The 25,075-nt window shown below is 42.3% G+C and overlaps 3 protein-coding genes and 1 non-coding gene across 6 annotated transcripts; 3 read left to right on the top strand and 1 right to left on the bottom strand.

The window, feature by feature from the left end:
- Positions 1-445: 445 nt before the first annotated feature.
- Positions 446-4,424, top strand: LOC103839452 (protein indeterminate-domain 4, chloroplastic). Of its 3 annotated transcripts, none has more exons than XM_033280518.1 (5): positions 446-589; positions 1,049-1,272; positions 1,561-1,957; positions 3,053-3,199; positions 3,416-4,424. In XM_033280518.1, exons 2-5 carry the CDS (start codon positions 1,083-1,085, stop codon positions 4,182-4,184), a joined length of 1,503 nt encoding a protein of 500 aa, XP_033136409.1. In that variant the 5' UTR covers positions 446-589; positions 1,049-1,082; the 3' UTR covers positions 4,185-4,424. The 3 variants fall into 3 exon arrangements, with proteins under 3 accessions (XP_033136409.1, XP_033136408.1, XP_033136407.1); XM_033280517.1 differs by lacking the exon at positions 446-589 and adding an exon at positions 621-779; XM_033280516.1 differs by lacking the exon at positions 446-589 and having other exon boundaries at positions 818-1,272.
- A 9,503-nt stretch (positions 4,425-13,927) lies between these two features.
- LOC117127706 lies at positions 13,928-19,778 on the top strand. Its single transcript, XM_033278333.1, has 2 exons — positions 13,928-15,972; positions 16,068-19,778. The coding sequence occupies exons 1-2, from the start codon at positions 13,928-13,930 to the stop codon at positions 19,723-19,725; spliced, it is 5,703 nt and encodes a 1,900-aa protein (XP_033134224.1). The 3' UTR covers positions 19,726-19,778.
- Positions 14,579-14,685, bottom strand: LOC117128656. The gene has a single exon (XR_004452051.1). It is a non-coding gene; the product is annotated as a small nucleolar RNA R71 (small nucleolar RNA).
- Positions 19,779-20,005: 227 nt separating the features above from the next.
- On the top strand, positions 20,006-22,799 carry LOC117128325. Its single transcript, XM_033280520.1, has 2 exons — positions 20,006-20,178; positions 20,466-22,799. The coding sequence occupies exon 2, from the start codon at positions 20,466-20,468 to the stop codon at positions 21,912-21,914; it is 1,449 nt and encodes a 482-aa protein (XP_033136411.1). The 5' UTR covers positions 20,006-20,178; the 3' UTR covers positions 21,915-22,799.
- The last annotated feature ends 2,276 nt before the right edge of the window (positions 22,800-25,075 follow it).

Below are 25,075 nucleotides of genomic sequence, written 5' to 3'. Positions count from 1 at the left end.
TTAGACTACTAGTTCAAGATTATGTTTTTGTTAAGCCAATTGTTAGGTTTTCTGGTTTTGCAAAACTAAGTTTCTTGAATGTTATAAATATGTTGCCATTTATATTAACGCTGTATAACAAAGACAAAGTAATACATTACTCTTCACACATCTAACATTTATAAACGTATATATGATAGGGTGTATGAATGTAAATATATACAGATATACTGTATTTGAATTATTAACATTTTTTAGATAAGGAAAAAAAAGTTAGTACAACAAAACCTAATCAGTTAAATGAAGAGAAAACGAGGGTTTTGTCTTAAAGCCCATCAGAAAGATACGAATGAGAAAAATGTGGTACCCACATCACACCCGGCATGTGGACACATTTCACCGTTTTGACAGTGACACCCAAACCGTAACCATCCTTCTTCTAAATTGTAAAAATAAATTTAAAGTTTGTTTCATTACAATAAATTATGACAGAGATGGACCTTACCTACATATACTTTTCAAGATCCATATATGCCATATTAAAAAATAGTTGAAGAAGAAGAACAAAAATCAGAAGAGAGAGAGAGCGAGAGAGAGAGAGGGCTTTGAGGTTTGTCTTTGTATTATATAATAAACATTTACATGTATAGTGGACTAGTGTCTTCTTCTTCATCATCTTCTTTGTTATCATCATCATCATACATATATCATCTTCTTCTTGGTTCTTTCTTAACCTCCGATTTATAGCGTTTTGACTATTTTTTTTCCTTCTTCTTGGTTGCTTTCTCTTGATCTATCAGGTACCAAAAGAAAACAACTAAGAAATCTTTCTTCTTAATTCTTTCAAAAGCTTACAAACAAAAAATAAAAATAAGCCCTTAATTTGTTTTTATTGTTCTCTTCATGTATTTTAGTGAATTGTTTTTATAAAAAAAATTCCATGTCGTCAATCTCAATGGATTCTTGCTGTTCTTCATTCCTCTTTTCGTTTTCTTCTGAAACGATAATTTGATTTTTGTTTTTCGCAATCCTTTCTAACATGTTTAATAAATGGATTATTCTCTTACAGGTTATACTCTTACACGCAAAGAAGAAGATCTAAGATGGCGTCATCATCATATAACGCAAGCGTTGTTCCTTCATCATCATCCTCTGCTCAGCCGTTTTTCCTCACTGGCTCCGGCGTCGGAGAGAACGACTTTAGCCAGAAAGATACTTTTGTGTCAATGATTCAACAACCTAACTCCTCAGCTCCACCACCCAAGAAACGAAGAAACCAACCCGGAAACCCAAGCAAGTACCTCTTACATATTAAATATTTTTAATAAAATTTTCTATTAAAATCACTAGCTTTGAGAAAAAATAAAGATAACCTTATCGGAGAAAACTAAATAAACAAGAACCCTAATTAATTTTCTTCCTTTTTCTTATACTCGTATTTTCATTATTAACGACCGTCATTAGATTACATATATGTAAAATTTGGTTTTCTTTCTATGTCTTTATCAATTTCTTGATTTACTCCTCATAGATTAACATTGCAAGATCTTGAATGGTAACTAAATTTAATTTATCAAATAGATCCTGATGCGGAAGTGGTAGCTTTATCTCCAAAGACAATAATGGCTACAAACAGGTTCATATGCGATGTATGCAAGAAAGGGTTTCAAAGAGAACAAAACCTACAGCTTCACCGAAGAGGACACAATCTCCCATGGAAACTCAAACAGAAGTCAACCAAAGAAGTAAAGAGGAAAGTCTATCTTTGTCCGGAACCCACGTGCGTCCACCATGACCCCTCACGTGCTCTCGGAGACCTCACCGGAATTAAGAAGCACTATTACCGTAAACATGGAGAAAAGAAGTGGAAGTGCGATAAATGTTCTAAGCGTTACGCTGTTCAATCGGATTGGAAAGCTCACTCTAAGACCTGTGGTACTAAAGAGTATCGATGTGACTGTGGTACCATCTTCTCTAGGTAACTAGTATCTGTCCGTTTCATTTAAATAATTTGTTCGTATTTGGGCTAATTAAGTGATGAAACGTATATATAATATTAATATATGTAGTATCTAGATACACCCTCTTATCTAGGTAAAGTATGATACCATGGACCATCATTTCTTTTGGTATTGAGATCTATTTTAAGTAAAAAGCTGCATTCAACACTGCATATAAAACTTACCTTATTTACTAATTTTACATGAAAAATACCAAATATATAATATGAACTGTAACTGAAATCGTATATATTTGGCCATGGAATTTGAACCTCGAGTACATCGCCCATAAAATGTATATTGTGATTATGTACATAGGATCTATCACTGTATTTGTTTGGTTGATTGATGAGTACTGAATAGAGAAACACAGTGAAGAGAAAGAGAGAAAATTTAAAAGATGCTAAATTTGGTCACATGTATGAGTTAGATCTGTTTTTTCATTTTCCACTTTTGTTTTCTTCTTCTTCACTTTTGCAGGTTCCCCTTTTTATGAAACTCCTCCTCTTTTGTGGACCCTGTCTTATCTCTTTCTCTCTCTAGACACATGCATACATAGATACATATATGTTTGGTTAAAGTGCGTTACTTATTTCATTATAGTGTTCTGCTAAACACTTTAATGCTGTTCTAGGGTTTCTTTCTTTATTTTGATGGTTTGAGTTAAATACGTTGTTGTAGAATGTGACTGACTTATATTAACATTCATGGGCTTTGCATTAAATGAAGAAGGTCTTTCATTAAAGTAGCAAGTGAGTCGAACTTTATATTCTTCTAATATTCTTTCCTATATATAAATAGTAACCATAATTAATAACTATAGCATTCATTGATGATGATTCACGTCAATATATGCAACATATTAAATGAAGAAGGTCTTTCATTAAAGTAGCAATTAACTCGACCTTTATATTCTTCTATCATTCTCTCCTATAAATGGTAGCCATGATAACTATAGCATTCATTAATGATGATTATGCAATATTTAGATATATATAGTTTGCAAAATACATATATATATATATATATATAATCCAATAAGCTAACATATGTTTGGGCTGTTTCTTTTGCAGACGCGATAGTTACATTACACACAGGGCTTTCTGTGATGCATTGATACAAGAGACTGCTAGAAACCCTACCTTGAGCTTCACGTCAATGGCAGCTGCTAGCAGCGGCGCCGGCTCCGGTGGATTGTACGGGAGACTCGATGGTGGCAGGACCAGGGGCGAATCTAGAAGGATTTTCTAGTGGGTGCAAAATTAAATAATGTACAAAAGGAGCATTGAACTTGGGATATCAGTGGGTGCACAATGCTATTAAACCATTAAATCTAGCTAATTTCCTTGAATTTTTACATACAAAAACGTTAATATTGAAAAATTTGCGGGGGCACGTGCCACCACAGTCAAAGCTCTGGCTTCGCCCCTGGGCAGGACTCTATCCCACCACCATTTGAGTGGCCATCCAAACTCTGGATTTTCGCCTCTCGCAGGTTACAACCTAAACATTGCATCTTCTGAAAATAGCAGACACTTTGTTCCGCAGACGTCAAACCCTAACTTCTTAATCCAATCGAGCCAAGGAATGCTGACTGTACCGAACAACAACGATCAGAGTTTCATGAACCATCATGGTCTAAACCAGTTTGATCCAGTCAACAACATAAACTCCAAAAGTAGCACGAACAACAGCTTCTTCAACCTCGGATTCTTTCAAGAAAACATCAAGAACTCAGAGACGAGTCTTCCTTCTCTATATAGCTCCGACGTTCTTGTTAATCACCCTGAAGAAAGCTTGAACGTGGGTTCTAACGTGTCAGCCACGGCACTGCTTCAGAAAGCTACTCAAATGGGTTCCATCACAAGCAACGATCCTTCTGCTTTATTCAGAGGCTTAGCTTCTTCGTCAAGTAATGATTTTGGAGAAGGGCAGATTATGGGGAACGATAATAACGGTAATCTTCAAGGTCTAATGAACTCACTAGTCGCAGTAAATGGTGGTGCCGGCGGATCCGGTGGCAATATATTCGATGTTCATTTCGGAAACAATGGAAATATGAGCGGCTCGGACAAGTTAACGTTAGATTTTCTTGGAGTTGGAGGAATGGTTAGAAATGTAAATCGCGGCCGTGGTCGTGGCGACGTTTCTTTGGATGGTGAACTGAAGTTTTCGGAGCAAAATCATCCATTTGGAAGATCTTGAAAATATCTTATTATTGTAACCTACTCACCTATAACTAGTTAGGTGATAATTTTGCTATCTTCCTTTGTTGCTTTCATAGTCTACATATAATAGATCTTCACTGAACTCTATTAAGTTTGAGACTCTCATCATTAGAGTCTGTCTTTTGTTAAGTTGTTATATAGAAGTTTGCTACTTAATTTATTGTTTATAACTGAATAGTATAAACTATTATGGTTTGAATATAAACGATTAGCTTAATTTTATGCCAATTTATTGCTTCTGCAACTTTCTTAATTATATGCCAACTTTTATTCTGCATTTTGACAAACAATATTTTATAAAAAAGTGGGTTAAACGGAATGGATGAAGAGGTATGATGCGGTTATTTGGAGAAAAGTTGGTACAAACTTCAAAGAATTTTAATATGAACAAGTTATTTGGCCAAAAAAGAAGTTATTTTGGCCAAAAAATCGTATAATTCATATGTGGATATTTAAATTAACGTTCTTGTGAATTACCTTTATACGTTACTTTTTTTTGCCCCAAACCTTATAGGTTCTGAACGTGATAACCATGAAATCTCAACACGGATCCTCACAGCTCTCACATTTTCAAAGTACACATTCGTTCAGCTTTCTATATTGATTCTTTGGTTTTCAAAATCCATAAAATAAATACAAACTTTTAAATACGGCTAGTTCCATAACTATATATGTACTCTAGATTACTTATTTAAAATATTCAAAATGTATACTAACTTCATTTTGATAAAAAGATATACTAAAATCATATAAAATAAAATAACACAACCCCATAAACAGATAAAACCTCCACATCTAATTATGAAAATTTTAAATAAAACGGATGTCAAAATATATGTATTACTATATTAGCTAGTATTACATAAATATTTTATAATTTATAAAATTGTAAATGGAAGTCAAAGTACACTCTATATAAGATCATTTTTATATTTAAAATAATATTAATAAATGAGAAATTCAACCTATGATTATGTATGTCTTGTTCATTATTATAGTATCTCATATAAATAAATTCCACTATATACAAATTAACTTAAAATCTATTTAAATAATATAATAAAATTATTTACACCGAAAAAATATGTAATAACATTCAGACATTTACGTTTATAAATTTGTTTCTCCCTAAAACGGGTAAGGATCTAGTATACTAAAAAACGAAGAAAAATATTTGTTAGTGTCTGAATATCATACAAATGCATACTTACGATGTATAAATACTAGATTTGATTTATAAACTAGATTACACATCCCACGTTGCACATGGAAAATATATGAGCATATTCGACGTGAATAATAATACGCCAATCGTAGCGGTTATATTCCAATATAAAGTATAATCCAAACAGAAGCATCCAATATAACTAGAAACGGCTACTTTTTTCTCTCCCTTTCTCTCACCGACAAAACGCGATCCCTTTCCTTTGACCTCCACCGGCGCCGTTCTCGGCGTCGGCCCCTCCCGCCGGACATGGCAAAGAAACAAAAACCCAAAAGCACCTCTGCAGGTGGCAACCCCACTGGTTCCACCGATTCCTCGACCTCTTCCCGATCTGTCGCTTCCAAAGCAGCAGATCTAGTCACCAATTCGCCCTCTGCTTCCAAGGCGAACGATTTACCTGGAGACTCGGCCTCTCCAGCTAATAAAGTATCTGTGGATCTTCAGAATCGCTCCGGATCTGACTTTTCCCATACCCCAGAGGACTTAGTAAAACCTAATTCCGAAATTGTGGCTACAAATTCGTTTGTACCTGCTCAAGAAAGCTTGATTCAACAAGTTGATGAAAGTACACTACCACCTCCGCTGTCAACAGGGAAACCTCCTGAAGACACTGGAAACAAAGAACACGATAGGGTTGCAGAAGCCTCCAAGTTCTGGAAAGGATACATCAAACCCCACACTAGGAAACTGGAACCGGAAGGCAAACCTTTTACCTTGGATTCTGGTGAGGCGTGTGTAACCATTCCTAACTCTGTCATCGAGAAGAACAGGAAAGCCTGGGATAGCTTCATCGTGGGTCAATTCTACGACGAGCCTCCAGCCCGAGGAGCAGTTCACGCCATTGTAAACGGTATATGGTCTAAGCAAAGGCGAGACATTTCGGTTTCAAAAATGGAGGGCCACGCATTCCTTTTCAGGGTTCCTTGCCCTCACGCTCGGCGCCGCATTTTAAGCCAATGCTTATGGCAGATAGATGGTCAGACAATGTTTGTGGCTAAGTGGTCTCCAGGAATGAATCAGGAGAAGCCAGAACTGTCAGCCATTCCAGTTTGGCTTGATTTCTGGGACGTTCCCCTACAGTTCTTCAATGAGGATGCTCTCAAGGAGATAGCAGGTCTGGTGGGAAAGCCAATCTGTCTCCACCCTGCAACAAAGAATCTGACCAACCTGGATGTGGCAAAAGTATACACTATCATTGACCCTCGCAAACCTCTCCCTGAGGCTGTAAATGCTAGCTTTGAATCAGGTGAAGTCCAGAGAATCAAAGTTACTAGCCCCTGGCTGCCAGCAGTATGTGGTCATTGCTTGCAAGTAGGACATACTATCTCGCGTTGCTCTCTGGCTCCTAAGACCTGTATCACATGCCGCTCAGCAAAGCACAACACCGAAGATTGCCCTCGCTCTAATAATGGACCTCCTAGAGCTTCTGGCCCAAAATCCAAACCTAAAGTCCAAGCTCCTTTGATTGTTGATCCCCCTGCCCCTTTTGAAATTGAGCCTCCAAACCAAATTGTGGTTGATGCAGCTGCCTTTGTTGTTGCTGATCCTCCTGCTCCACCCGCCATTGGTAACAAAGATAACGAAGATGGCTCTGCTCCCCTGAACCAGAGGCACCAAAAGAAGGTCCTGATAGCTATGAAATCAAATCAGTTCCTTGCTTCCTCCTCGGGACCTAAATCTCCCCCAATACCGCACCGGTCTGGCTCCTCGCACGGTACTTACAAAGGATCACCCTTTCCCCTGAAGGAAGGTCGATTGTGTGTGGACCTTGACACGGCTTTTCTGGGTTCCCCAAGGGGTTCCCCAAGGGGCTCTAGGCTTTCAGACTATGGGTTTTCTTCAGGCTCTGAACTACCGTCGGAAGAAGATGATAACCCAAATGATGAAGGGGACAGGTACATTAAGGTGGTCTCCAAGAGGATTCAAAAGCAGCTGAAGGGAAAGGCTAAGGCTAGGGCTAGAGGCCCTCAAAACCTCTAAATTCTCTCCTATGGATATTTTTTGTTGGAACATTAGAGGTTTCAATTGTAAAACAAAGCGTCGCGGATTTAGGAAATGGCTTAAGCTACAAAAGCCTATTTTTGGCGGTCTCATTGAGACCCACGTCAGCTCGGTGAATGCTCCAAAGATCATCAATGGGGTCTTTCCGGGATGGCGATATGATTGTAATTATGAGTTTTCGGAACTAGGGAAAATCTGGCTGCTATGGCACCCGTCAGTTTCTGTCTCAGTGCTTCACAAATCTCTCCAGTCTATATCCTGTCTGGTGAAGTTACCTTTTGTGACTACTGAACTTGCAGTAACTCTGGTCTACGGATCAAATCATAGGAAAATCAGGAAGCATCTATGGTCGGAGCTTATCTTCTTAGCCTCGTCTCCTCAGATCTCAAATCGCCCATGGGCAATCCTAGGAGACTTGAATCAAACTCTCTATGCTGATGAAGACTCAAACGCGGACCACTTTTCTTCTACCCGTGGTATGCGTGAATTCTCTCAGTGTGTAATTGATGCTGGGATTCAAGATCTTCAGTTCTGCGGTTCATCTTTCACTTGGTCCAACAATCAAGGACCAGGAATTATCTCAAAGAAGTTAGACAGAATAATGGTAAATGACGAGTGGCTTGCGGCCTTTCCAAATGCTTTGGGAGTCTTCGGAGAGCCGGGAATCTCGGATCACAGTCCATGCTGTATCTTCCTGGATGCGGGGAAGCAGAAGATAAAACGGCCGTTCAAGTTCTTTACCATGCTTAATGATCACCCGGACTTTGTGTATCTAATCTCGGAATGCTGGAACTCTCTAAATTTCTCAGGATCCAAAATGCTAACTGTCTCGAAGAAGCTCAAGCACCTCAAAAGTATAATCCGAGAGTTCAGTCGCCATAACTTCTCTGGAATTGAAAAGAGAGTAACGGAGGCTTTCGACCACCTGCTCTCTTGCCAACGGGAACTATTAGCGTCACCAACCTCTGCTACTTCTATCAGAGAACGTGAAGCTCACTCCAATTGGTTTTCTCTCGCAAAGGCTGAGGAATCCTTCTTCTTCCAAAGATCTCGAGTAAATTGGGTCGATGTTGGTGACTCGAACACTCAGTACTACCATCGATCGCTAAAGTCTCGCCAAGCGCTTAACCAACTCATCTTTCTTGTTGATGATAATGATAACATCATTGACTCGAATGAGGGAATTAAACAGCATGTTCTGCAGTTCTACCAGCGGTTGCTAGGGGGTCCTGTGACTCCTTCACCAGTCTCCCAGGATGATATAGCATTTCTTTTCCCTTACAGATGCTCTCAGGAGGTCTACCAGCATCTGGCGGCTCCTTATACGCATGAGGACATTAGAACAGCGTTCTTCTCTCTCCCTAGAGGGAAATCCCCGGGCCCCGATGGTTATCCTGCTGAGTTCTACACCGCGCATTGGAGGTCAGTTGGCTCTGATATGACAAGTGCAGTTTCTGAGTTCTTCAGCTCCGGTTTTCTCCTCCAACAATGGAATGCAACTGTCCTTACTCTCATCCCTAAGAAGATAAATGCGACCTCAATCTCTGACTTCAGACCTATTTCCTGCTGTAATACCACCTACAAAGTTGTTTCCAAGCTGCTTGCCTCTCGTCTGAAGCAGGTCCTGCCTCTTATCATCTCAAACACGCAATCTGCTTTCATCCATGGCCGTTTGATGATTGAAAACGTCTTGATGGCTACAGAGCTGATAAACGGCTACAACTGGAAGAGTATCTCTAAAAGATCTATGCTCAAGGTGGACCTAAAAAAGGCTTTCGACTCTCTCGAATGGAGTTTCATCTTCAAAATTATGCAGGCTTTGGAGTTCCCCGACTCTTTTATCAGGCTCATTCGACAGTGTATCACAACAACAAGATTCTCCGTCGCCATAAACGGTGAAATGTGTGGTTATTTCAGAGGAACAAAAGGCCTTAGACAGGGAGACCCGCTATCACCCTACCTGTTTGTTCTAGCCATGGAAGTTCTATCTCAGCTGCTGAATGCAAACTACAGGAATGGTCGCATTGGCTTACATCCGAACGCATCTCATCCGCTGGTTACGCACTTGGCTTTTGCTGATGATCTTATGATCTTCTTCGATGGAGAAAAGAACTCTCTTATAAGTATTGCAGATACACTTCACGAGTTCTCCTCTTGGTCAGGGCTTACGATGAACCGAAACAAAACGGAGCTTTTCATTGCAGGAATGACCCAGGCAGAAGCCGATGATATCTCTCATCTCGGCTTCTCCCTTGGATCATTACCAGTGCGCTATCTTGGATTACCCCTGATGCACCGAAAGCTTCGAATCTGTGACTACAGGCCTCTGCTAGACCAACTAAAGAACAGGTTCTCCTCATGGACCCTCAGAGCTCTCTCTTACACAGGAAGGACAGTCTTAATCTCCTCTGTCATCTATGGTACTATCAACTTCTGGTTCTCCTCATTCATACTCCCCAAAGGATGTATCAAAATGATCGAATCACTCTGTTCGCGCTTCCTTTGGAATGGTAACATAACCACAAGAGCAGCAGCAAAAGTCTCTTGGTCTCAGCTCAGCCTGCCCCGTGATGAAGGTGGGCTCGGATTCCGGAACCTGATCATCTGGAACAAAACGCTGTGTCTGAAGATCATCTGGTTAATCTTCTGCGAATCGGAATCCTTGTGGGCAATATGGGTGAAAGATAACTACATAAAAGAAGCTTCGTTTTGGAGCTTAGATGAGAGCAAAGTTGCTTCTTGGACGTGGAAAGCGCTACTCAAGCTTAGGCCCCTCGCGGAAAGATTCATTACATGTACACTGGGGAATGGCGATAAGGCTAGCTTCTGGTTTGACAGTTGGTGTGTGTTGGGACCGTTGGAAAGGTTTTTTGGTCCTTCAGGGCCGATGCAAACAGGTATGGAGATAGACTCCAAAGTTGCTGATGCTTGTTCTGTCGCTGGCTGGTTACTGAGGCCAGCTAGATCTCAAGAAGCTGAAGAGCTCCAGATACTCCTCTGCTCTGTCCCACTACCGTCGCACTCTCAATCTCCTGATACCTACTCCTGGAGAGTGAACGACACTGACATGGAGTCCTACTCAACTAAGCTCACATGGGAATCTCTAAGACCCCGAGGACAGAAGCAAGACTGGGCAGGAAAGGTTTGGTTCAAAGGTCATGTTCCAAGTCACACGTTTATGATGTGGGTCGCACATTTGGATAGGCTTCCCACAAGGTCTCGCTTGGCTTCGTGGGGACTCCAAATTGACACATGCTGCTGTGTGTGTAACCATTTCCATGAAACACGTGATCATGTGTTCCTTAGATGTGAGTATGCAGAGCAAATTTGGAAAATGGCAATTAGGCGACTGGGATACAGACCAGTCCTCTTCCACACTTGGGACGCCCTTCTTGCTTGGATAGATATGAGGGTTAGACACTGTCCTTCGACTCTCCGTAAACTAACTGTCCAAGCTATCCTATACAGACTTTGGCGTGAGAGGAATCAGCGGCTGCACAATGCCTCACCAACACCAACCCAAGTAAGCTTTAAGGAGATAGACAGACTGATAAGGAATGCCATCTTGGCTAGGAAACACCGCAGGAATTTCAAAAACCTCATGCAAATCTGGTTGACTCATGAGTAATGGTTTTACTCTGTTCTTGTAGTTCTTTTTAAGCTCTCCCCTGTTTTTACTTTTTTTGCCTGGGGTTTGCTTCACCTACTTTGTTTTTGTACAAGTAACATTTCTCTTTTGATTAATGAATTCACATACTTAGCAAAAAAAAAAAAAAGAAGCATCCAATATCTCCGTATTATTCATTATCATGTATTATATAACTAATGATTTCTATATACAGTATAACCTCTTTAAATTAATAATCTATAAATTAATATACACTAATTTTTTTTATAAAATAGTATAATTTTACTCAAATTAACTTTTTGGTTCAATTAGTATATCGATAAATTAAAATCTTTATAAATTAATAAAAAATTATAGTTTTGGTGTAGTCCCAACATTATTAATTTATAAAAGTTTGACCTTATTTATAAACTAGATCTATATCTTTTGAACCATTTGGCCATTTGGTTAGTTATTCCAAATCCGCATATAAGTTTACTGAAATATTTAAAACATTGATTGCGGGTGTAGTGAATTTCAAAATCAGTGACATATATTTTGTATATGTAACAAGGGAATCGCTTTAAATGATGATTTATTTGTTGATTAGACATTCCTACTATATCTCATGAAATCATAATCTGGCATCATCTGATTTGATTTGAAATAAGTACAAAAAAGTAAAATTTAGAAGTCTATGTTTGGATTTAGATGGTGAGTTTTAAGTTTTTGAAGCTAAATTCCTGTCTGAATTCGGATTGTGAAATCTTTCATTAAACCTGAGCATTTTACTCGGACGATCCAGAACCGAACCAAAGATGCAAGTTCAGGTCCAAAACCGGAACCGAGAATTTTATCCTATTGAGTCTAATTAATGATGGAGGACCTGTGAGTAGCAGATTTGGGTCCATAACCAACCCGGGACCCGAGCGGGTATTTCTGGAAAATTATTAGACTTAATGACTCTTGAAACCCAATGCCCCACTTCACACTTTTCCTTGTATGTGTCAATGTTTCTATTCCCCTGAATATCTCGACGATTGAGATAGTAAAATTGGATTTATTAACCATAAATCCGAAAATCACGCATATAACAAACTGAAAGTATTCTCCTCCACCAGAAGCGTCTAGAAATCGATCTCGGATAACCCTAATCTCTAATTTTTTGAGATTATTTTTTTGTTTGTTGTTCGAGTTTGTTCTTGTTGTTTGTTGTTCGAAATTGTGTTCTATTCATGTTTTTTGTTCGAGTTTGTTTATGTTTTTTGTTCAAGTTCGACATGATTTTTGTTCGACTTTGACTTGATCTTGAAGTGATTATGTTGTTCTTGTTGTGCCTTGCTTGATCTTTTTCTCATGTACTATCTTCTTGTTGTGCCTTGCTATGGCTTGCATTGTCGCTATATGTTTAAGTTATTATGTTTGCTCTGTGTCGATTACAGGGGACCAAAGACACATAACTTGAAGTGATTATGTTATTCTTGCTGTTGATTCTTATTGATTCATTGTGATATTTTATCTTGAACTTTGAAAGTTTTGTAGTTTGTACTTTGTTCTTTACCTTTTTTTTCTAGACTTATTGCTTTTTTTTTTGATGTTTTCATTCTTGTTTGGCATACTATGATATGAACTTTGATATGTGGTGTTTTTAATACCAATACATGCGCACTTTGAGCTCATTTTCAGTCCTAATTCGTGTTTAATTTACATCATTCTAGGTTGGGAACAGGTGAAAGAGTAAAGGAGAGAGTTTCAGGAAGTCTGATGCTGTTTCGAAGGATTCAACGTGGAACAGTCATTTAGAACAACCCAAGGGTTGCTCCCGAAGAGATCAAGCATTAGACTGCTCCCGTTCATTAAGGAAACTTCCTATTCTGGAGTTTGCCCTAGTTTCGACTTTCTCTTTCTCTTATTCTCCTATCACCAGCGCCTCCCTATAAAAGGGGGAGGCTATCGTTTTCTTAGAGGACACACGAGTTTTACAAGAAACCTAGTTTACTCTTTTGGATTTTACGCAACTTGTAAGGGAGAAGGCTCCATCTCTCATTCTCACGAGAAGATTTCCCTGAACCCTTTGTCTTTTTACTTATTTTATATGCAGTATTATTCAGAAATCTTGTTTGTGTCATCCTGCTTTATGATTGAGTAGTAGGCAAAGCTTGCTTAGGGTTGTAGGGTGTTAGCCGCATGAACTGAACACAAATAAGTGATCTCAACTATCTTCATTCATATTGATCTTACTGCCTGCATTGAACTGATCACTTAATGTTGGATCTATGATTTAATCCTCTAGCTAACCGTTAGGAGATAAGTCGACCTATATTGAATGAGCTTAGTATCCCTAATCAGCGAGAGTAGATATTAGGGTATTAAGTGAACTAATCAGATCTCGCATCTAAAGCTTGCTTTCGCGTCTTGTTCCAAGCGAGAGTTTAGGATTCAAGACCGACTCGCATAGGGAATAAGATCACGATAGTGAGTTGTTCCAGCTGAGTGATCTGAGTTCTAGATCGCATTTCATCGCACTTGAATAGTTGTTCAGTTCTGCAAGTAACATCCGATTATTGACCCTAAGCCACTTCATTTAAATTGAATTCAATTACCTAGGCATTCTTGTTACTTTTGTCGCAATTAATTCTCAAAACCCACTTGTTTCTCAGCTTGACATTGAACTCATAAGAGTAAAGAGTAAACTGGTCCTCTGGATTGAATCTCAAATATTACAATTACCACTGTTAACTTGACAGTAGCAAGGATTCATTTTTTGTATCAAGTTTTGGCGCCGTTGCGACGGGGACTAAGCTTTTACCTTTATTTTTCAGTTTAATATTTAGTCTGAGATATCTAACTTGCTTTACTTCTTTGTTGGAACAGATGATCCAAGTGCATGACCAGTAGACATACTCGGAGCAACGCACAAGGACCACTACATCAGCTGACTAACGAAGAACTCGCAAGATTAGAAAGACAGAACCGTCAACAGCCAAGAACAACCGACACCAACATGGGTGATCATGGCAATATGGATGACCTCACTGCTGCATTGGCACTCATTCAACAACAAATGCAGAATCAGCAACAGCAGATGCAGCAGATGCAGCAAACCATCCAGAATCAGCAACAAGCTGCACAAGAGCAAGCAGCCGAGAACGCTGCGCGAGAGGAGCGTGGTGCTCTTATTGGGGAGCGAAACCTTCCGAGGAATTTTGCTACTAACCGCTCCCCCATCAACCCTCCACCCTGTACTCGACAGGATTATGAGATCAAACCTGCACTGATTGGTCTGGTACAGAAGAGCACATTCAGTGGCCTCACTTCAGACATACCAATGGATCACATAGAGGCCTTTGAGAGGATCTGCAATTTCTCTCGCTCAAATGGAGTGCCACCGGATTACGTCAAGTGCACGCTGTTCCCATTTTCTCTTGAAGGGAAAGCTGCACGTTGGCTGCAATCTCTCCCAACCGGTTCTCTAACCTCATGGGATCAGGTTCGATCAGCATTCCTGAGCCACTTCTACACAAAGTCCAAAACCGCGGCTCTAAGGCATAGAATCTCCAACTTCAAGCAGAAATCTGATGAACCCTTTTATGAAGCTTGGGAGAGGTATAAAGAGTACCAGAGGGAATGTCCACACCACGGGTTTGATGACGATTACATATTGGAGGTGTTCTACGATGGAGTGAGCTATGAGTACCGGAACACCCTCGATTCCTCTAGTAACGGAGACTTCATGACTCAGACCACCCCTGGTGCATTCGCGTTGATTGAGAACATGGCTTCCAGTTCACTCAACAAGAACAAGGAGCATGATCGCTCCAAAAGTGTGAACAGCATAGACGATCTAGCGGCGAAGGTGGACCAACTGCTGAAGGGAAACCAGAGCCAGGTCTTCATAATGGAAGAAGCAACTCCTGAGAAGAGTGCGGGGGACAAGGCGTTTGAAGCTGAGCAGGCAGGAGACGATCAGCAGGAAGTGAGTTACGTAAATGGACAAGGGTGGCAGCTGAAGAATTATCACCCAAACCCTAACGTAAGGAACAATCCACAACTTTTCTGGCCTAAGCAGGACAAACAAGTTGATCCGGCGCAGAACAACCAGGGCCAGTATTCGGGATATCAGAAGAACTATCAACCCCGAACATATGTTCTAAGCCAACCGCAGAGCAATCAGCCTCAAATACAGAACCACCAGAACACTCAAGTCGCTACCTCCACCCCTGTCGCTGTTCCGCAAGATGAAACTAAAACCATGCTGCAGCAACTCCTCCAAGGACAACAGCTCCAAGGGAAAGCGCTGAACCAGGTCACTACCGAGATCAATACTAGGATGAACCATATGTTCGGAGACCTGAGCACCAAATATGATAATGTCGCAAGCCATATGAGACAGATGGACATTCAGATAGCTCAGACTGCCGAGAGTGTCAAGAGACAGCAAGGTACTCTACCTGGTAAAACAGACAAAAACCCCAAGGAGTGCAATGCGGTTCAGCTAAGAAGCGGGAAGCAACTTTCCGAGCCAGAAAGGAGAAGGTTCACCGCGGCTGAGAAAGGCAAGCAGAAAGAGTCAGAGCAACCACCAGCCGACCAAGCAGATGAGGGGAATACAGAGCCGGTAGTTGAAACAGCCTCGCCACGCTCAGAACAACCGGCTGAAGCAGTGCGCCCGATTCCAGAGGCTGTTCCTCCTCGCGAATACATTCCAAAAGTCCCTTACCCTGTTCCAGCGAAGGTCACTCGTAAGGACAAGGAGGAAATAAAATGCAGGAAGATGCTGGAAGATCTAACCGTCCGACTTCCCCTGATGGATGCGATTCAGATGATGCCCTCCATGCGTAGCTTTATGAAGGGGTTGATCTCAGGGAAAATATCAGACGAGAGCGAGTTCATGACAGTTTCCAAGGAGTGCAGCGCAGTGCTTCAGAACAGGCAAATAAAAAAACGAGGAGATCCCGGCAAATTTGTCCTCTCTATCCAGATTGGGAAGACAGTTTTGCCTGCTCCTTGGTGGATCTTGGGTCTAGCGTGAATCTCATGCCCTACTCTGTCGCTTTACGACTCGGATACACGCACTTCAAACCAACTAAGATGTCCTTGGTTTTCGCAGACAGATCAGTCAAATCTCCTGTTGGTATTCTAGAGGATCTCCAAGTGAAAGTAGGGAACACCACTGTTCCAGCAGACTTCGTTGTTCTGGAATTGGAAGAAGAGTCTAAGGACCCCCTCATCTTGGGAAGACCATTCTTATGTACTGTCGGAGCTATCATTGATGTGCGACAGGGAAAGATTGATCTGAATCTTGGGGACATAGTTATGCAATTCGAAATGGATGAGTTGCTAAAGAAGCCGATGTTGGATGGACAAACCTTTGAGGTCAATGAAGGGGTTGATCCGCTCCAACCACAAGAAGGAATGATCGAGGAGATTCTTACCGAAGACCCACTGGAACTTGCACTGGTGCGTGCTGAAGCCGAGCAGAGTATGGTGAACATTGATGCTGATGGATATGCCAAGATGCTTGACTCCGCAAGGAGTATGGGGAGAATGGTAGCGAGTCTAAGTCTGGGGGAGGATATCAACAGGTGCGAGACCACTCCATCTGGAGCGACCCCTAAACCGGACCAACCAGAGGATCCCTGGAGCGAGCTCAAGGCTCCCAAAGTTGAGCTAAAACCCCTTCCCAAAGGGCTCAGGTACGCTTTCTTAGGTCCGAATTCCACATATCCTGTCATTGTGAATGCTGAGCTGAATAATGTGGAAACTGCATTGCTTTTATGCGAGCTTAGAAAATATCGTAAGGCATTAGGATATTCGCTAGCTGACATCCCTGGTATTTCGCCTGATTTATGCATGCATAGAATCCACTTGGAAGATGAATCAATGACTTCTGTCGAACATCAGAGGAGGTTAAACCCGAATCTAAAAGATGTCGTTAAGAAAGAGATAATGAAACTTCTTGAAGCAGGTGTGATCTATGCGATTTCTGATAGTAAATGGGTCAGTCCTGTTCATGTTGTACCTAAGAAAGGTGGGATCACTGTTATCACAAATGAAAAGAATGAATTGATCCCTACTAGGACGGTGACAGGACATCGCATGTGCATAGATTTCAGGAAATTAAATGCAGCAACTAGAAAGGATCACTTCCCACTCCCTTTTATTGATCAAATGCTTGAGAGATTGGCTAACCACCCATATTACTGCTTTTTAGATGGTTATTCAGGTTTCTTTCAGATTCCCATCCATCCAGACGATCAGGAGAAAACGACGTTCACATGCCCCTACGGAACGTACGCTTACAGGAGAATGCCATTCGGCTTGTGCAATGCGCCAGCAACATTCCAGCGCTGCATGATGTCGATCTTTACTGACCTGATTGAAGACATTATGGAAGTTTTCATGGACGATTTCAGCGTCTATGGAAGCTCCTTTAATGTCTGTTTGTCAAACTTGTGCAGGGTTCTTAAAAGATGTGAGGAGAAACACCTCGTACTCAACTGGGAGAAATGCCACTTCATGGTCACAGACGGGATTGTTCTAGGGCACAAGATCTCCGAGAAAGGAATTGAGGTGGATAAGGCAAAGATCGAAGTGATGATGAGTTTGCAACCACCAACAAACGTGAAGGCCATCAGGAGTTTCTTGGGTCACGCTGGGTTTTACCGACGGTTTATCCAGGATTTCTCAAGGATAGCAAGACCACTCACCAGACTGCTCTGTAAGGAGATCAAGTTCGATTTCGACAGTGAGTGTCTAGCTGCTTTCCACACCATCAAGGGAGCTCTAGTCAGTGCACCTGTTGTGCAACCACCAGACTGGGACCTACCCTTTGAAATCATGACTGATGCAAGTGATTTTGCAGTTGGAGCAGTACTTGGGCAGCGTAAGGACAAGAAACTTCATGTGATCTATTACGCTAGCAAAACTATGGATGAAGCTCAGTGCAGATACGCTACAACTGAGAAAGAGCTTCTGGCTATTGTTTTTGCTTTCGAAAAATTTAGGTCCTACCTAGTGGGATCTAAAGTGATTGTGCACACAGACCATGCTGCTCTTAAGTACCTGCTCACAAAGAAAGATGCGAAACCGAGGTTGTTAAGGTGGATTCTTCTTCTCCAAGAATTTGATCTAGAGATAAAAGATAAGAGAGGTGTCGAGAATGGGGTCGCTGACCATCTGTCCAGAATGAAGATTGAGGACGACACAACTCTTGATGAGGAACACCCAGTTGAACACGTCAACGCGATTGGTCTGTGTTACGCGGAACAATCTCTAAGAACCATGTCAGACTGTTCCAGCATCGCGGAACAACCTCCGAGGAAGGCGCCCGATTGTTCTCACATCTCGAAACATCATGTCGCCTTGATCCAAAAGCAATATCCTCACCTCCCATGGTTTGCTGAGATTGCTAACTTTCTAGCTGCTGAAAAGCCACCACTTAAGTTCACAGGAAACGACAAGAGGAAATTCCTGAGAGAGGCAAGGCGTTATGTTTGGGATGAACCGTTCTTGTACAGACAAGGCAAGGATGGTTTGTTCAGAAGGTGTGTTCCAGAGGCAGATATTCCAGGAATTCTGCACCACTGCCATGGTTCATCTTACGCAGGTCATTTCGCTGCATTCAAAACGGTTTCTAAAGTCCTCCAAGCAGGGTTCTGGTGGCCGACTATGTTCAGGGATGCTCAAGCCTACGTAGCCAGGTGCGATGCATGCCAGCGACTTGGGAACATCAGCAAGAGGAATGAGATGCCTCAGAATTACATTCTAGAGGTTGAGGTATTCGACTGTTGGGGAGTCGATTTCATGGGACCATTCCCTGCGTCCTTCAAGAACGAGTACATCCTTGTCGCCGTTGACTACGTCTCTAAGTGGGTAGAAGCAGTGGCAAGCCCTACGAACGATGCAAAAGTGGCGACTAAGATGTTCAGCTCAATCATATTCCCAAGGTTCGGAGTGCCTAGGGTCGTAATCAGCGATGGTGGAACACACTTCATCAACAAGGCATTTCAGGGCCTTTTAAAAAAGAATGGAGTGAACCACAAGGTGGCAACTGCTTACCATCCACAGACGAGCGGACAGGTTGAGGTGTCCAACAGGGAGATCAAAAGCATCCTGCAGAAAACTGTCAACACATCGCGAAAGGACTGGTCGCTTAAGCTGGACGATGCGCTATGGGCCTACAGAACAGCCTACAAGACGCCGCTAGGAACGACTCCCTACCACTTGGTGTATGGTAAAGCATGTCACCTACCCGTCGAGCTTGAATACAAGGCTGCATGGGCAGTCAAGCTACTGAATTTCGACATCAAGCCAGCAACCGAGAGACGCATGATCCAGATTCATGAACTGGAGGAGATAAGGCACCTCGCCTATGAAAGCTCCAAAATCTACAAAGAGAAAACCAAGGCCTACCATGACAAGAGGATCATTGCCAGACAATTCGAACCAAACGATAAGGTCTTGCTTTTCAATTCGAGGCTGAGATTATTCCCAGGGAAGTTGAAGTCTAGATGGTCCGGGCCTTTCACTGTTAAGGAAGTTCGACCCTACGGAGCAGTTGTGTTATTAGACAAAAAAGGGGACGAGTTTGTAGTGAATGGACAGCGCGTCAAGCACTACCTTGCTGACTCCACTATCGCAGAGGGAGAAGAAATTCCCCTAAGCGAGCCCCCATCTGCCTGATCAATTGATCCAAGTCGAGCTAATGACTTTAAACAAGCGCTTGGTGGGAGGCAACCCACTGGTCAGTACATACATTGTCTACATAGTCTGTTCTTTTCCTTTTCTAATTTGTTTTGCAGAAAAAGAAAATCGGACTCTTCACTCAGAACAACCAACGGACTGTTCTTCTGTTAGAACAACCCATCGACTGTTCCAGGTAAATGTTCCGAACAAAAAAAAAAAATTAAAAAAAAAAAAGAGAATAATTTCGGGAGCAGTTAGGGTTTTGCCTATTTAAGGCTTCACCCTTCACTTTCCCTTTCAGTCCGCCGTACATTGATCCCCCACTTGCGATTCTCTCCAAACAAACCACCAAATCTTTGATTCTCAACCGTTTTAAGTGGTTTTGCTTCTCATTCGTTTGGAATCTCGAGTTCTCTCTGTTTTTGCAGATCACTTTACCAGTTTCCACAGGTAAGAGGCCCGACAATCCCAACTCGGTTTGCAAATTCATTTCTAAACCGCTTTCATAGATCGATTCTTGTTTAACCACTTGATATCGATCCCCCCTCGTGCTGTTAGGGTTGATTTAGAATATGAACACTCTCCTATTTCACGATTGCGATTTGAGTTTGATTTGGTTGAAATTTGTTGAAGTGAACAGCGGTTTGCAGTTCGCACAAGGAGAGATGGGAATACCTCGATTCCATTTCTTCTGTGTGACATAATAGAACTAATGCTTGATCTTGTTTGCCTTGTAGATGGCAAGAACTAAGCAATCCGCCAAGCGAACGAGAGCCACGTGCAGCACGCCACCCCCGCAAGCGCAGCAACAAACGTCCGCCTCCTACCCATGGCCCCGCGAGCAAGAGGGTGAACTGATTGATCTCGACAGCCCATTGCTCCTGGACTTCAATTGCGAGGGGTGGGATAAGGGGACAGCAGCTCGTTACAACGCCCTCCTCAGAGTTGACATGCTACCCCCTCGTTTCTGCCACACAGAAACTTTGGCTGATCTTGGGATCGACGAGGATGTATTCGAAACGCTGCACGCCATCGAGATTGCTCCTCTGTGCTACACAACGCACGAGCTCTATCCAGACCTTGTTCGCCAGATGCTCGCCACGGCCACGATCACCTACGAGGATTCCGACGCACCCTCCTACGCCAACTGCTCGTTCTCTTTCATGGCGGATGGAGAGTACTGTCGCTTGTCCCTCGACAAGCTCAATGAAATCTATGAGATGGCCGCTGAACCAAAGGGGGTAGCGGTGGCGAAAAAGTTCTCTCCTTCTAACGCCTTTTGGGACTGCATTGCAAATGGAAACTTCACAGCAGGGAAGGTCTACCAGTCGCAGATTCGGAACCCCGCGCTTCGTGTCATCGCGAAGATCATCTCAAACCTCCTGTTCGCCAAGGATCTGACATCGAAGGTCACCAACGGGGAGCTGCAAACCCTGTACACTGGTATTGAGGATGAAATTCGCGCCTCTGGTTCCGGAATTCCCATTCAAAGGGTTAAGACGAATCCCGGTTTCAACTTCATCACCATGATATGCGAGCGGCGACAGTGCCTTATGCACGGCTCGAAGAAGAAAGACAGGAGCGGCAGCCTGCTCACACCGCTTTTCAAGCATTTCGACATTGATCTCACCAAATACAGCGTCAACAAGGAGGTCCAGTACCTCGACATTAGGTACCTAATGGCGTGCCACATCATGCGAGATGAAGAGACCTACAGCTTTTACGATAAAGCCGGAACTCAGCTATTCACCAAACTGCCTCACCCCGAGATCACCAGGTTCAGCGTGTTTGAGAACATACGGTTTCTTCCTCCCCCCGAGCTCCTTTGCACTGATCCACGTGCTGCGGTCCCTGACGAAGACATGGATGATGTTGAGGACATCACCCCTGAAGCCGACCCATCGTACGACCTAGGAGAGCTCGCCGATGTGACCGATGATCAAGCTTACAGACGCTGGATGGTGGACTCGCAGCGAAAGAACAACAGCCTCATGCGGAGGATACTCCACCTCGTCACTGGGGGATGCATTGGAGGGAGCGCCCAGCGCCAGTCTACGACAGATCGACCACCAAGATCCCACCGACCAGGCAAGGAGCCCATGGGAACTGGCCCTTTTTCAGAAGAGGTTCATCGCTCGCGCAACAGGCGATCCTTTGACCCAGCCGAGAGCGGCGAGTCCGACTGAGTCCGCAAGGACTATCCTCTATCCATTGTTCTATCCATCTGAACTTTTTATTTTTATTTTTTTATGTTTTATGCTGTGTTGCTTTTTGGCTGACCTCAGCTTCATTTCCACCAGGGATGGTGTCGATTAAGTCTGGGGGAAGCACTGGGTGCTGAAACTCTATTTCTTTGTTTCTTTGTTTTTGAGTCAGTCCTTGCGTCATTTTGATGTTTTATCGAGTCAGTTTAGGATCGAGTCAGTTAAAACTCTTGTGGGAATTAGGACCTTGTGATATATTCTTTTAACCACCTCGTGCTCTAACATTCTTATCCAGTGACCTTAGCAGTGATGAAAGAGCCCATACTTGGACCTGGAACACCCTTTGACTCATCTCATTTGACTCTCCAGAAGCTCTCATCCGATCAGGTTACACTGGGTAGACTCAACTCCACCCAACTTGAACCTAATCTTGACTGAAATTCTTCTTGTTATGGGCACTAGATCAGGGAAACGAGACCAACGCTCAGGGCTTCTTATTCTTTTTACCAATCTTGTTGATCCTGAGCGGCTAGCTCATTTTTAGCTAGTTCCAACCTTCTACCTAAACCTTTATTTTCACCCTCATACACTCTGTTTTTCAATGTCATATGTGCAGATATGTGCAAAAGGGCCGGAGAGGATAGGATTGACACAGCCCCTTACTCGTTGACGCCTGACACTCAGAGAGAAGAACAAGTAGATTGAGAACAGTCGACAAGATCAATCCTTAAAGAAAGAAACAGTCGAAGGCGCATGGAACAATGGCACCCCGTGAGAAACAGAGGATAGACCCCCAGCGGCTGCAAAACATTCGTCCCGATACCTCCCTCCATCTCCACTCAAAAAAAAAAAAAAAAAAAAAAAAAACCCGAATGCTTTAATTTATTTATGATCGAGAGGGTAGATTCGAGATGCATGCTGCTGGAAAAGGGTGAGCAAGAAGTGGGCGCAGATTTTGGAGGAATAAAAAGAAGTCAAGAGCTGGAGAACAGTGGCACGATTGATCCACATTGTAGAACAATCTAATCCGTGAGGCAGAGATGAGTAAGGGTTGTGGGCTTCAACAGATCCGTCCTCTCTTGCTATTTTGCGCGATATCCTGCATGCACTCAAACACGGTAACCCCTAAACACTCTCAGCTCCACCGTAAAACAGCCTATTCCTTATCAACCCGTCTACCCTGAATAGTGCTTGTAATGAGAAGCTCACGCTGTTCTTAAATGATTCTTAAAGGAGTTTTGTCTCGATAGTGCAACCTTTTCAGGTATGAGATACAGAGTACGGAGCTGATCTTCGAACAGCAATCGTGGGGTGTTCTGGTAAGGGTGTGCGATCTGATTCTACAGCTTGTATGGTTCAGAGATGTGTGGTAAGAGCATGGTTATTCAGACAAAGCGAGTTCCCGCTCCTTCAAACCTTTCTCCCTGCTCTTGAGGCTTGGTCTTGTTCGAGGACAAACAAGGATCTAAGTCTGGGGGAATTGATATGTGGTGTTTTTAATACCAATACATGTGCACTTTGAGCTCATTTTCAGTCCTAATTCGTGTTTAATTTACATCATTCTAGGTTGGGAACAGGTGAAAGAGTAAAGGAGAGAGTTTCAGGAAGTCTGATGCTGTTTCGAAGGATTCAACGTGGAACAGTCATTTAGAACAACCCAAGGGTTGCTCCCGAAGAGATCAAGCATTAGACTGCTCCCGTTCATTAAGGAAACTTCCTATTCTGGAGTTTGCCCTAGTTTCGACTTTCTCTTTCTCTTATTCTCCTATCACCAGCGCCTCCCTATAAAAGGGGAGGCTATCGTTTTCTTAGAGGACACACGAGTTTTACAAGAAACCTAGATTACTCTTTTGGATTTTACGCAACTTGTAAGGGAGAAGGCTCCATCTCTCATTCTCACAAGAAGATTTCCCTGAACCCTTTGTCTTTTTACTTATTTTATATGCAGTATTATTCAGAAATCTTGTTTGTGTCATCCTGCTTTATGATTGAGTAGTAGGCAAAGCTTGCTTAGGGTTGTAGGGTGTTAGCCGCATGAACTGAACACAAATAAGTGATCTCAACTATCTTCATTCATATTGATCTTACTGCCTGCATTGAACTGATCACTTAATGTTGGATCTATGATTTAATCCTCTAGCTAACCGTTAGGAGATAAGTCGACCTATATTGAATGAGCTTAGTATCCCTAATCAGCGAGAGTAGATATTAGGGTATTAAGTGAACTAATCAGATCTCGCATCTAAAGCTTGCTTTCGCGTCTTGTTCCAAGCGAGAGTTTAGGATTCAAGACCGACTCGCATAGGGAATAAGATCACGATAGTGAGTTGTTCCAGCTGAGTGATCTGAGTTCTAGATCGCATTTCATCGCACTTGAATAGTTGTTCAGTTCTGCAAGTAACATCCGATTATTGACCCTAAGCCAGCTTCATTTAAATTGAATTCAAGTTACCTAGGCATTCTTGTTACTTTTGTCGCAATCAATTCTCAAAACCCACTTGTTTCTCAGCTTGACATTGAACTCATAAGAGTAAAGAGTAAACTGGTCATCTGGATTGAATCTCAAATATTACAATTACCACTGTTAACTTGACAGTAGCAAGGATTCATTTTTAGTGTATCAAACTTCTATTGTGGTTTTTTTGTATTGCAGATGGCATCTTGTGATAATCCAGAGGGAATAGATGAACATAATCGTGGTGTTGATGATGATTCAGATAGTTCAACAGATGAAGCTCAGACCCCAAGAACTCGTACTAAAGGAAAACATAAAGAAGTAGAAGGAGGCCGTGGTTCAAACTCAAGAAAGATGACTACGACAAAGCCAGTTGCAATCACTATGGGAAAGAGCTCTTATGTCCAATCAAATCTGGAAAACCTCTAACATGAAGAAGCATTTGAATTTTGCCTACAAGGATTACCAGGTGTGGCTATTTGCGAACAAAATTACCAAGAAGGTCCTGAAGGTGACAGTGGTAATCTCAAGTTGTGTAAGGTATCAGAATTTTTTATCAGGGAAGCTACAAATGAGTCATAGGGTAATTACCTTTAGTAGGCCTGGAAGTTCGGATCTTCGGATCGGGTCCGGACCGGAGGTCTTTTGGATCCAATAGGTACTTGTGAATTTTCAGTACGGGTTCGGA

The sequence above is a fragment of the Brassica rapa genome, chromosome A09, assembly GCF_000309985.2.
Source record: "Brassica rapa cultivar Chiifu-401-42 chromosome A09, CAAS_Brap_v3.01, whole genome shotgun sequence".
Classification (NCBI taxonomy): Eukaryota; Viridiplantae; Streptophyta; class Magnoliopsida; order Brassicales; family Brassicaceae; genus Brassica; species Brassica rapa.
Note: the sequence above shows the minus strand (reverse complement) of the source record. Positions and strands in the feature narration are given on the sequence as shown.